Consider the following 13,687-nt stretch of genomic DNA (forward strand, 5'->3'; position numbering starts at 1 on the left):
GGAAAATATTTGGTTCAGTTTGCATTTTAATACAAACCTTCCTAATTCACTCTTCCCCAAAACAATACATGTACCAAAGTGCAGCTATTCTTTGAAATTTGCACTTTACTGAATTTCGCAATGTAGTTCTCCAACCAATGTGTACAAAATGCATAATATTATGGGAAAGTGTGCGTATAAATGCATGCTTAATGAAAATTAACATATAAAATGCATTATAGAAGGGGAAATTGCTTGCAAAAATGTGTATATTAGAAAAAATGTGCATCAAAATGCTGACAAATGTTTTTAGACCTGTCATGTGCTGATTTCACCCACTGCCATATAGTAATGTCCCCCTCCTCTCCCCCAGACCCCAGCAGAGGTCTCTCTCTGTCTTGCTACCCAAAATCTGTCACAACGTATATGCCATGGGCTGAACCTACAATCTTCTTCATACAATGCAGATGCTTCACCACCGAACTTACAACCCCTCAGATGCACTGAGCTATTTGTCCCTCCTTTATGTGGCCTTGTATTGGGAAGATGAGGGAGCTTGAATTATTTATTCCTACGACCTTTATTGATCACAGACTATATGGGGAACACATAAGAGGGAATGAGAACAAATGGGCCACTTATTTTAATGAATGAATCAACCTCTTTGTTGTTGTTGTTATGTGCCTTCAGGTCAATTACGAGTTATGGTGCCCCAATGAATCAGTGACCTCCAATAGCATCTGTCATGAACCACCCTGTTCAGATCTTGTAAGTTCAGGACTGTGGCTTCCTTTATGGAATCAATCTTGCTTGGCCTTCCTCTTTTTCTACTCCCTTCTGTTTTTCCCAGCATTATTGTCTTTTCTAGTGAATCATGTCTTCACATTATGTGAGCATGCATCTTGGACAGGCTAAGTTTGTTTTTTCCAACAGCTAGTGTCATTGCTTAAGTAGCAACATATTGTAATCAGTCTGATTTTACATCAAAACTGCAGTTTCAGATTCAACTGTTAATGCACCCAAAACAGAAATAGAACATAACCTCCAATCTGAAACACAAAAGGCTTTCTTCATCATCATATGACACTGACCAATAAAAAGGCTTTGAAATTAATAAAAATAAATTTGACACAGGTTTCTAGGATGAATAATGACGAAAATGAATTTTCTAGAGTAGATTCTCTGCAGAAACAAAAGTAATACAGGAAAGAAGCAGAGTAAGAAGAACACCAACAAACATACAAAAATGTAATTCTCCATCTTTGGAGATGGCGGGTGTTGCCACCACTTACCATATGCTCAGATGAACATGTTTTTCCAAGCTACACAGCAAGTGGATTGGACTGTGAAAGATCAACCCAAATTGTGTTTAAATTTTGACAAATTTGTAGGGCAATACAATATCTCAGACAGAAGGTCAGGTCTCCTGCTCCCCTGGTGCATTCACTATAGCTGCCCAATTTCCCTGCTTTTTAAAGTTTGATAGAAATATCTGTGGGCTATAGGTACGTTCTTAAACTGCAAGGTTTATTGCCTGTTAGTGAATTTGTGTTTTTTGCAGTCCATGGTATGCGCAAAGCTCTCCTCCAACACCACATTTCAAATGAGTGGATTTTTCTCTTATCCGCTTTTTTCGCTGTCCAACTTTCACATCCATACATAGATAACGGGAATACCATGGTCTGAATGATCCTGACTTTAGTGTTCAGTGATACATCTTTGCATTTGAGGACCTTTTCTAGTTCTCTCATAGCTGCCCTCCCCAGTCCTAGTCTTCTGATTTATTGACTATTGGCTCCATTTTGGTTAATGACTGAGCCGAGGTATTGATAATCCTTGACAAGTTCAATATCCTTGTTATCAACTTTAAAGTTACATAAATCTTTTGTTGTCATTACTTTGGTCTTCTTGACGTTCATCTGTAGTCCTGCTTTTGTGCTTTCCTCTTTAACTTTCATCAGGATTCGTTTCAAATCATTACTGGTTTCTGTTGAGAGTATGGTATCATCTGCATATCTTAAATTATTGATATTTCTCCCTCCAGTTTTCACACCTCCTTCATCTTGGTCCAATCCCGTTTTCTGTATATGTTCTGGGTATAGATTAAACAAGTAGGGTGATAAAATACACCCCTGTCTCACACCCTTTCTGACTGGGAACCAATCAGTTTCTCCATATTCTGTCCTTACAGTAGCCTCTTGTCCAGAGTATAGGTTGCGCTTCAGAACAATCAGATGCTATGGCACCCCCCTTTTTTTTAAAGCATTCCATAGTTTTTCATGATCTACACAATCAAAGGTTTCGCTGTAATCTATAAAGCACAGGGTGATTTCCTTCTGAAATTCTTTAGTCCGTTCCAATATCCAACGTATGTTTGCGATATGATCTCTGGTGCCTCTTCCCTTTCTAAATCCAGCTTGGACGTCAGGCATTTCTCAATCCATATATGGTAAGAGCCTTTGTTATGGAATCTTGAGCATGACTTTACTTGCATGGGATATTAAGGCAATAGTTTGATAATTACTGCATTGCCTGGGATCCCCTTTCTTTAGAATTAGGATGTATACTGAACGCTTCCAGTCTGTGGGCCATTGTTTAGTTTTAACACTCTCAAACCCCCTCACCACGTTAAGGTATGTATACTAGAGGGGGAATCAACCTCTATTTAGTTAAAAACTCCACACGGTAGTGATAATAGACCAAAAAAATGATTCTGGTTTGCATGTATGGAAAATCAGTGTAAACACATTCTCTTGGTGTTTATTTTCTTCTGCTTAACACACAAAATATGAAGTTTATAGTTTCAGAATTTTAAAAAGCCCCACTATAAAGATTTTTAAATTTCTTGCAATTGTTTTACCCAGCCTTACGTTTCAAATGCTCAAAATGAATGAAAAGGATTGCTTATAGGATTATAATGTGATGTTTGACTAAGTTTCTGAAAAATGTCTTCCTGTTTAATAGGATATTTACAATTTTTAGGCTGCTATCCTATACAGAAATACCCCGCTATATGGACCTTCACTTTATGGACACTCACGAGTAGACATACTTACAGTAGCACCATTCCCCTGTTTACGTACTTCGCTTTGCAAGAACGGACACTTAACCTTTGGTTGTGGCCTGTTATTTAGGTGGGGGGTGGAAAGAGATGCGACCATGCGACTGCAAATCAGCTGGGAGGCGCGATCATGACCAGTTGAGAGGCGCGGCAGCGCAGAAGCAGAGGCTTTAGCACAGGGCTTTGAGGCTCCACGTGAAGGAGAGGTGGCACAGTGGCGGTAAAGTGAAAAAAGGTAGTGCTTCACTTTAAGTACATTTTCGGTTTATGTACTCACTCTGGACCCACTGTGTACATTAATGCGGGGTATTCCTGTACACACTAACTTAGGAGTAAGTCCCATTGGACTCAATAGAACTTACTTCTGAGCAAGTTCCAAGAGATAAAAGTAATTCCTCTGTACAAGATAATGAGAGTAAAGCAGGCAAGTTGTAACATATCATTCCTGTTTTTTCATATCCGGAAACATCCAGAGTGATATATATAGATGATGCTATACAAAAAGGTTAACATTTGCTATACTAGTCTTAATTTAACCATGGAACGAATACTACAGAAGCAAAACAAAAAAATGATTCTTCTGTCAAATTGATTGTTATCTGCTAAAACAACAATTTTGGCCAGATGGCAACATCTTAATGACATAAATTTGGAACAGGACTTTTAGAAACATGGTTTTAAAATTCCCATGGTGTTGAGTCATCCATTCTGTCTTGGCTCACATTCATCCATATGCCTGCTTGGGACATTTAAATGGACTTGTAAAGATGAAACAGGTCCAGGCTCCTTTAAAGGACTAAGTCATACCTCCATTGCATTTCTAGGAAATACGGCTCTCCAAGTTAGTTCCTTTCCTTTAATAAAACACGAACACAGGATTTAGCCTTCCTGGGTAAGAGAAGACAAATGGTCAAGGTATACCACTTCCAACAGAGGGCAGTTATGTTTGCTCTAAAGAATTGTAAAACAGAGACTTCCATCTGTATGTTCTGGGGCAGTCTCAGCAAGAGGAGTTATTTATTAGCCACTGTTATTCCCAATGATTACCCTAGGGGCTTACACACACACATTATAGTAGGAGCCCAAAGGAGTTGGGTCCCTTATCTCCTTGTCTTCTGTTAACTCTGTGTGCTTCATGATAGACAGAAGACAAAGTAGCATGCCACTCCCAATCAGTGTAATCCAGGAGACTGTCAATGCTTGAGTCAAAGGAGCAAGCTTTTGCTCACTCCCTCCCCTGGAATTGGGATGGGGGCTTGTGGCCCTCCAGATACTGTTGGACTGGCATTCCCACCAGTCCCAGCCAGCCTGGCAACAGTCAAGGATGATAAGAGCTGTAGTCCAGCAACATCTGGAGGACCCCAAATCCCCCATCCCTGCCTTAGAGCAAGTCAAAGATCTAGAGGGCCTTGTTAGTTCTTTTCCTTTAGCTCCTAGTCACTGATTAAAAACAGAAATGAGCTGTGCCAGGTAGAACCATAATGCTGCACCTTTTAAAGCTTTCAATAGCTAACACTAATCACTAAAAAATAGATTGTGACCTCTTTTCTAACACCTTTGAACTGCACTGCATGGGACAGAAACGCAGGACAGTACTGTTATCCATCTGCTTGCCTGGTAGCAATAGCTTTTTGCCTTAGGTGAATATCTCTGATCTATACTCCTTTCGAATAGAGATAAACACTGCCACTGAGATAATTTTCTTGGTTTCACTGAAACATACTGAGATCATTTCTTCAGAAAAAATTGTGTCCACATTTTGGCCTTCATCTACATTTATTATACCTGTTACCATCATCCAAGTTAACTGCCATAATCAAACAGCAGATTTTACTCTTGCCTGGCAAGGGCTCACTGTGTTCCATACAATTGTGACTACCTTCTTTCTCCCTGTTCTTTGGAATGGGGAATTTCCACATACACGTCACTCCTCTAAAGTTTTAAAAGGTTCAGTCAAAGTTCCTTCATGTGCCGTTCACTTGGATTTCAGAATGTCCTCCCACTCAACAGGGTGTGTGGCATTTTTGGGAATTGATGGAAATATTGATTGAATTTTGTTCTGAAATTCATTCATCTATAAGAAAGAATAGAGGAATAATTGTCACATCACGACATCAAAGTTAGGAACACAGTGCAACTTTGGCTTAATCAAATAAAAATGTTTTCTTTGAAGTGAGGAAAACAGAGAAAGTCTGAAATACATGAAAATATTCTCACAGATATTTTATGACAATATGATTTTAGGTTTTTTCATTCCCAAAAAAGGAGAAAATCCTAGGCACACATACATTGCTCTTCAGACTCTGAAATTTTAATAGGCTATTTGTTTTAACTATGTTGTAATGTTACATCTGCTTTGGGACTGAGCAAGATTGTCCTTGGAACCAGAATTCAAAGTCAGGGCTTGATATAATTTTGTAAATCCTGGTTATAAGGAAATCTGATTAGTATTAACCATGGTGAATGCCAATACAGATGTACTGCTATATCTTGGTTAAAGCAAACCATATAAGGAATGGGAAGAAGTTGTGCTGTCAAGAGGGAAGGAGCACACAAGACCTTGACCTGCTCCTATTTCCTTAACCACAATTTACAGTATGAAGCTCTTATTCACAAATAATAGATCCAGTTGGTCTAAAGCACTGTTTTTCAACCTTGGGTCCACAAATGTTGTTGGACTACAATTCCCATCATCCTTGGCCATTGGCTAAGCTGGCTGGGGTTGATGGGAGTTGTTGTTCAAAAACATCTGCGGACCCGAGATTGAAGAACAGTGGGTAAAAGCAGAGGTGGAGAACTCCAGTCCACAGGCCAATTTTAGCCTGTCAGGGGGTGCAATTTGGCCTTTGAGGCCATTTTCCCCAAATCATGCCCATCCACCCATCAGCTGACCAGTGGTGACTTCAGCTGATGGGCAGGAGGACAGGGTGAAATCCTGCACTAGCTTCGCATACTTGTTCCCAGCAGGGAATAGGCTCATGCAGTCAAGGCAGCAGGATTGAATTCCTCTGCATTAATTGATGAGCAGGGTTTAAATCCTGGTCAGTTCAAGCACCTCAGAGTTCCTGTTTTGAGCTTCCATTTTTTGGAGTGGGGGCTACTAAAAGCACTCTCAATCAGTGAAGAGTTCCTGTTTGAGCCTCTGGTTTTTGGAGGCTCAGACAGGAGGTGAGGCACTTTCAACAGGACTGCTAAACAGGACATTTTCCCCATTGTTTTAGCAGGCGATTCCCTGCAAACCTACATGGGATCCTCTGCTAAAATGATGGGAAGAAAACCCTCCCTTTCAGCAGGAGATTCTGATGCACACATCAGGGAGGGGTCTGAATCAGAATCTCCTGCTGAAAGAGATGTTTTCCCTTTGCAGATCTTTTCCCTTAACAGAAATTCACTTAGCAGAACTTTTATTTTCTTCACGTCGTTTGATGGGGAGAAAATTACCTTTGGTGATTTTCTTGGGGGAACACACTCTCTCTCTTTGATGTAAAAAAAGGTACCATTCACTCTCACCATGTCAAATAATCCCCAATAGTTAGAGATCACAGTCATTTTCTATTCTTAACCTAATGATCTTGAATCGGGCCCTGAAAGCATATTTCATCCCACATTACATCTTAAATGTACATCACAAACAAGATGTCACATGAAAAAATGAGACTGGGCTATTGGAAAGCTCTTGTGCACCTGTTCAAATGAATCTGAATTGGGGGATGGGAGAGAAAGAGGCTTATCTGTAGGAATGTAAAGGAAAACCCTCCACATCCCAAAAGAATAGCCTCGTTATTTTGTGATCCTGGTAAATTTATTACTCTTCTATTTAATTTTTATTTATTCAGTTATTTCAGTTTCTATCAATCTAGGGCTTGAAGAAGATAACCAGAAGGGGAGAAGAGGATAAAACAAAATTGGAATCAAATACTCTTTAAGACTAATTTTAAAAATTGTCTCACATCTGCTTAACCTAAGCTATTGAATGTGAGACTCACAAGAGGGAGGTTTTATAGTTCTTGTGGAAAGCATTTAGGCTTGGACTTTAAGTAACCTCTACGACAGAGGTGGGAAATCTGTGGCCCTCTAACTTCTGTTGGGACTCCGGCTCCCATCATCCCCAGCCAGCATAGCCAATGAACAGGGATGTTGGGAGATGAAGTCCAACAACATCCAGAGGGCCACAGATCCCCCACCCACTCAGCCTGGTGTAGAACAGTGTTCCACAATTGTGAGGCAGCCACTGAGAATGTGTCTTTGCATTCCTTTGCTGTTTGAATTTGGCACAGTAAGATTCCTTCAGCAGATCTTGAAACTCAGAGGATAAGATAGTCTCTATGGCAGCCTTTTTCAACCAGTGTGCCTCCAGATGTTGTTGGACCACAACTCCCATCAGCCTCGGCCAGCATTGCCAATTGTCAGGAAAGATGGGAGTTGTGGTCCAACAACTGGAGGCACACTGGTTGGGAAAGGCTGCTCTATGGTATAGGGCATCCCAATCTATCGGGGGTTTTATAGGTTAAAAAAAGCAGCACTTTGAATTGTGTCTGGAAAGTAATAGGAATTCAGTGTGAATGCTGGTGCACTGGGATGATGTGCCCTCATTTAGTGCTTGTGTAAAGAACTGCTTACATTTTACTTCTCTGTGAGAGGAAGTAAGGTTCTTTTGTTCTGACTTACAGTAAAAACAGATTCTGTGCTTTTCTCTCTTCTGTACTGCATAAAGATGAGAGAGGCAGCTCTCTACTAAATTTGGGAGCCTTGGATTTGATGAAAGCATTATAGGGAGATAAGGTTGTGTATTCCACCACCCTGTCCAGATGGCAGATGTGATCACTGTCACACCAGCATGCAAAAATACTCAGTTAACCTTATGAAACAGGTTCTCCTAATGGCCCAAGAGAAAAGCATTGGTGTGTACATCAGGTTTCTGCATTAAGTTTTGAAGGGCCAGACTAGACACAACACGTCAGCCACCATGTATTTTATGTACATATCTGCTTCATTCACATCTAAAGCCTGGTTGGGTTTTTTTTCTTTTAACAACAACCAGGAGTGCAATGGGAGGAGCCCTCTTCTATTTTGCTGCACTCCACTGCTTTTAAGCTATTTTCTCCCTACCTAGGTCACTTCTGATATTGGAGGTGGTCTAGGGGAAAGCTGTTTTTAAAAGCAGCAAAGCGCAGTGAACTAAGGTGAAGGGGACAAGGCTTATTAAAAGATGATTTGACAAATTCATGGAAGATAGGTCGTCAGTGGCTACTGGGGTTATGATTTATTATTTATTTACTGCATTTGTACCCCATTCTTCAGCCAGAAGAATTCGGGAGCAGCTTGTATACAATCAGTTAAATCAGCATGGTCCCTGCCCACAAGTTTACAATCATGACACAAAAGCAGGGAAAAGGGATGGGGAGGAAAGACAAGACAAGAAATCTCAGGCAGCAATTCTTAAAATTAAATGGTAGTTCTTATAACAAGCTGCTGGAATAGTATGATGGCTATATGGAACTCCCAAGTTCAGAGAAAGTGTGGTCCCACCCCATCTAGTTTGGCCCAAAGCTCATTATCCTAACTGAATCAAGCTGAAAAAAAATTGTGTTTAAGCACCTTTTTCATGCTCTATAGGAATTAAATGTGATCTGACCTGACTTTCTAAAAGTGGGATGCATTGTTATGTTTATGTATTCCTTTTTATATTTTATAAAAAGTTTTATGTAAAGTTGGGCAGGCTGTAAACATTTTAAATAAATAAATATATTTAAATTATTATTCTCCATTTTAATTATACATGATGAAAGCGCACAATGCCATCTTATTCTTAGCATTTTTAAAGGTTAACATATGTGCAAAGCAAAGAGACTTAGAAATTTTGTCATTAAGATTATAAATTATAAGGTCACAGAATCCCTCCCCACAGTGTTTTTCTTGGTTCACATCCACCAGTTGTATATGCAGTACTAACAATTCATTTTTTAAGCACAAATATCCTTTATGACTCATCCTCGCTATGAAAAGCAAGATAGAATCTGCTTTCTGAAGTGATAAAAAATTGATTTACGGAGGACATCATGAACAAAGGGCTTTTATTAGTTCATATAGCTTGTTAATTGCCATGGATCACTTTGAATTTTGAACGCTAGGTTTTTTCCCTGCTTTTCTTTCTTTCTCTCTTTTTTCCTAAACAAAAACATTAGCTGAGAGTGGCAAATATTCCAAGTTATGTTGCCATGGCTGGAAAGTGATGCAATTGCAGCTTTAATTAAATATAAAGAAACATTGCTTATTACCTCTGGCTAAAAATAAATTCACAATTCAGCTATTACTGCTGGAAAACTATTACATATTTATATCAAATTGTTTCTCTGTTGACACAATGCAGCTTTTATCATGGTATGGGAGCTGAAATTGAAGCTGGAAAGAGGATGTCATCATTGGACGTCTTCCTTTAAAATAACTGATTTGTGAGGATACTTGCAATTAGGCTACAATTATTGGGGGAGGGAAAAGGCTTTTTGCTCCATCTGCTGATTCAAGACACAAAAACTCTTAAATAGCAACACATCTTTCTCAAAATGTTCTCTTTGTTGAACATAATGACCGCACAGATTGGCAGCGTGGCACAAGGAACAGGGTTCAGTCTTTCTAAACAGAGAATACAATCCTAATCCTAGCAATACAGCATTTCTTCAACAACTTGACATAATAAGCCTTGTTAACATCTAGATCTTTGAGGGGTGGGGAGGCTATGCCAGTGCATCAGTCAGGGATATTTGTGTGTTTCCTATGTTCTACACCAGCATAAATATCAGTGCTAATAGAGCAGCGGGAGTGGGGCTAAGAGACAATGAGCTAAGATTAATGATCCAAGAGACTGGGCACATGGCTACCTCATATGTTAGGCTGTGATAAATGCACAGGTGTACATCAAGCAAACATCATGAATGTCACGGCCAATCCTTGCATCTTCTCAACGCATGCACCTGGATGCTACATGTGGCTAGAAACATGTTTACTGTCTACACATATTAGTTTTTACAAGTACACAAAAATGGTTTGCCAATGTCAAAGATGTCATGAACGTTCATGAGATTCACAGACATTCAAAGCAGCTAAAGAAAGCATTCAAATGAAAACCAAACCAAAAAAACAGTAATTACAAATGCAATAAATACAATGAAATAACAACACACCAAGGAAAAAACACACACAAAGGGGCCAGAACTAAGAATTACATAATCTAAACCATGGTGGGAAACCTTCTTAAATCTGCCCTTCAGGAAAGACCAGAGCAAAATGCCTGCACCCCAGCCTTATCCTAGCAAAACAGCCCAGAAGGGTATCAAGGTCAATAGTACTAACAGCCACTGAGTGGTCCAGCAGAACCAACTCCCGTCTACTTCCTCACATCAGTTGGGCTGATGACAAAAGCTGCTTCTATCCCAAAACTGAGGCAAAAGCCAGAATGAGTCAAGATATTCCACTTTTTGCCAGGTATATAAATTCCTGGGTGAAATGGATTATTATGGCATTGGCAGATAATGTATCAATAGCAGTGGGATCCAAATATGGCTTCCTCAACAGCAGATGAACTACTGTCGTTTTAAATCAGGATGGAACAGAATATTCACAGAGAATAATAATTCACACCACCTACTCTGCCAGTCCTCTCCTGGTAGCCTTCACATGCCAGGATGGGCAAGAGTCAAGTGAATTGCGGTGGGAGATGTGCTTGGAGGGGGTTATCACATGGAACATCCTCTCCCACTACTTCAGTGCTCTAAACTTCCCTCCTCCCAAACAGGCTTTTTTTATTTTATAACAAAAAAAACCCCACTAGGGAACTATTATACACAATATGCATTACTCTGTAGTCAGTTCCTTAATCTGTTTAAGAGCTGGGGGTCAGAAGTGCAAGAGCCCGGCTACATTTAAACATATTTCATATAGAATGTGGATACCTCATATGTTTGTATGGATATCTATTCTGGAGGGCTTATATTAATTTATGTTTAGCCTAAGATGGATGTACTGATGGTAACTGTATCCATAATATGAACTGATAGTGTGTACTTTTTATTATTATTCATATATTTTGTTTTCTTTATTCTATTACATTATTATACAATCTTTTTTATTTTTTTCTTTCTTAAATTAATAAAAAGTAAAAGAGTCATCCTATTAACTTAATACCGTAAAAAACGAAAACATCCAAAAAAAGAATGCATCAAATGCTAACATCACAAAACAAGAAAGTAAAAGTAAAATGCCAGCAGAAGAAAAGGTCATTTAAAAATATTTTAAAGCTTATCTCATTTCCAATCCTGCCAGCAGATGTAGCTGTGGAGCAATGAAGGACTTTCCAACGGTCTTCTCCAATTAGAGGGCACTCACCCTAGATGTGTCCCCACATCATTGTTTTCAGCGCTTATTTGTCTTTTATTACATCACCTTATAAAGATTTCCCTCATTAAAAACAGACTACATACATTAAAGGGTACTTTAGTGTATCCATTCTACTTCTGTTTTTTCAAATTTCAACAGATGTATTTGTAATGGAATTTGCAAAGTTTGTAAAATCAATAAAAATTACATACAAAAAATATTACTTGGCGTTATAAATGGCACTTTATTTATCATACAGATTTTTATACTGCTTATCACAAAAATTCATAAGTGGTATACAAAAATACCTAATAGTTCCTAAACTCCTCAATGACAGAGTGGCTTGTGGGACTTCTTGTGTCACTTACCACATTTTCCATCCCCACAGATGGCCATAGTTTAAAGTTGACTACTGAACCCTGACTTGTTTGGAATCTATTAACCATAGTTCCCTGTTCATATGTAACAGGAAACTATGGGTTAATTGTGGCTTCTTGGTTGTTTCCCTGCTTGTATGAAGGGAGAAGCAAAGTGGAACCAAACAGCATGAAACACATGTAAATCTTGTCTTATTAAGCCAGGATTTGATCACGAGAACATGACCAATGTAACACTGAGGATGTAACAACGCAATCAATCTGGGCTTATGCCAGAGCAGCTAATGCAGCTTTATTAGATCAGCTGCACATTTTACAAAATGTAGTTTGGGGGTAAGGTGGGAGTTCTTCCTTTCTTTTCTTTTTTTGTCATCAGGGATTGAAAATTGTGGTGCTGGCATCATCATCTCAGGATTGGACCTGCTCCTGGTTTAGCATTCAATAGCTTATACATTACAGGGGAGAAACCAGAGGGAGGCAGAAAGAAAAAGTCACCAGTGATGGTTCTACCCAACATTATTAAACATAAAATGTACTAGTTTTTACAAAACAAAATCCCAGAATATGCAATTACAACTTGGTCACATTCACCTTGCTACCTTGTCTCCTTCATTCCCCCCTTTCTCCATTTATGATCTTTGCCTCTCCTTTTTCCCTGCCCCTCCATTTTGTTCTCTCTCCTGCTTAACAAAGTGTAAAGCAGCCTTCACCAACCTGGTGATCTCCAGATGTTTTGGACTACAACTCCCATCAGCCTGTCAGTGTGGCTGATGGGAACTGTAGTCCAAAACATATAAGGGGCAAAGACTGATGTAGATGGTAAGCTTTAGGGGTAGGAAGCTTGACTTTTTAAAAGACCTGTGTTGTTATAATGCATCATGTTCACACGTGATTCTGTATAAGCAAACATATGATCATTTATAAACTTTCTGGAATTTCAACAGCCTCATGATTCATAATGTAATGGTACTTACATTGTGAACACCCAAAGCTTTCCAGACAGCAAGACTGATCAATCCCACTCCACACCAGGCATAAAGTGAACCCCATCCTAAGGCACGTAAAGCGAGGGATGAACCACTCTCTGGTAAAGCAGCTGTGGCAACTACACCCTAGAAGATGTTATTTTAAAAGGAAGAAAAAATATCATTATACGCAAACGCACAAATGTTTTCAGTAATTAAGAGGAAGTCACTTTGTGAGACTTTTTCCTTATGTTATATGATTGCGTATATCACTGTTCAAGTCATTAACAAAAGAACACTTACTGGAGAGAAGCTTAAAAGGATTCTTGTGGTCTCACTTTGTCCCAGGGAACTTACCTCAAAAATGTCTAAATACAGGAAAGCAAATTAGGGCATGCAGACTGGGTTTAAACTGCCAGTTTCCTTAAGGCGCTTTGACAAATCATTGTCCCATGAAGAATGATGGGAACATCTAACAGATAATGTGTAGGATTTCCACCAAGACTGCAATACCCAGAAATCCTTGGGTAGCAGTGCCAGTTGAAAACTTAAACCGGTACAAAACGACTCTTATTTATTTATTAGATTTATATCCCACCCTTCTTCCCAGTAGGAGCCAAGGGCGGCAAACAAAAGCACTAAAAGCACTTTAAAACATCATAAAAAGTCTTATTATTATTACAGGTATTATTATTATTAGCATTTATATACAGCCCCATAGCCGAAGCTCTCTGGGCGGTTTACAACAATTAAAAACATTAAAACAAGTATACAAATTTAAAAATATATTAAAAACAAATATACAATTTTAAAAATATATTAAAACAAAACATCCTTAAAAACATATTAAAACAAAACATCTTTAAAAACATTTTTTTAAAGCTTTAAAAATATGTTTTTTTAAAAAAAAGCTTTAAAAACATACTAAAAAC

At 38.8% G+C, this 13,687-nt stretch overlaps 1 protein-coding gene across 2 annotated transcripts in view; it reads right to left on the minus strand.

Annotated features, from left to right (window-relative positions):
- The window catches only part of TMEM242 (transmembrane protein 242), a 19,501-nt gene continuing 5,814 nt past the window's right edge, over positions 1–13,687 (minus strand). Inside the window, exons 3-5 of one of the 2 annotated variants that reach the window (XR_009762302.1) lie at positions 12,765–12,902; positions 4,920–5,114; positions 1–3,928 (exon numbers count right to left, since the gene is read on the minus strand). Coding sequence is in view for 1 of the 2 variants with exons in the window: in XM_061624244.1 (XP_061480228.1) it covers positions 5,016–5,114; positions 12,765–12,902 (237 nt within the window). In the remaining variant the exon portion in view is untranslated. Of the gene's footprint in view, positions 3,929–4,797; positions 5,115–12,764; positions 12,903–13,687 lie in introns of those variants that run through there. The other variant, XM_061624244.1, reaches the window with a different exon arrangement.

The sequence above is a fragment of the Rhineura floridana genome, chromosome 4 (genome assembly GCF_030035675.1).
Source record: "Rhineura floridana isolate rRhiFlo1 chromosome 4, rRhiFlo1.hap2, whole genome shotgun sequence".
Classification (NCBI taxonomy): Eukaryota; Metazoa; Chordata; class Lepidosauria; order Squamata; family Rhineuridae; genus Rhineura; species Rhineura floridana.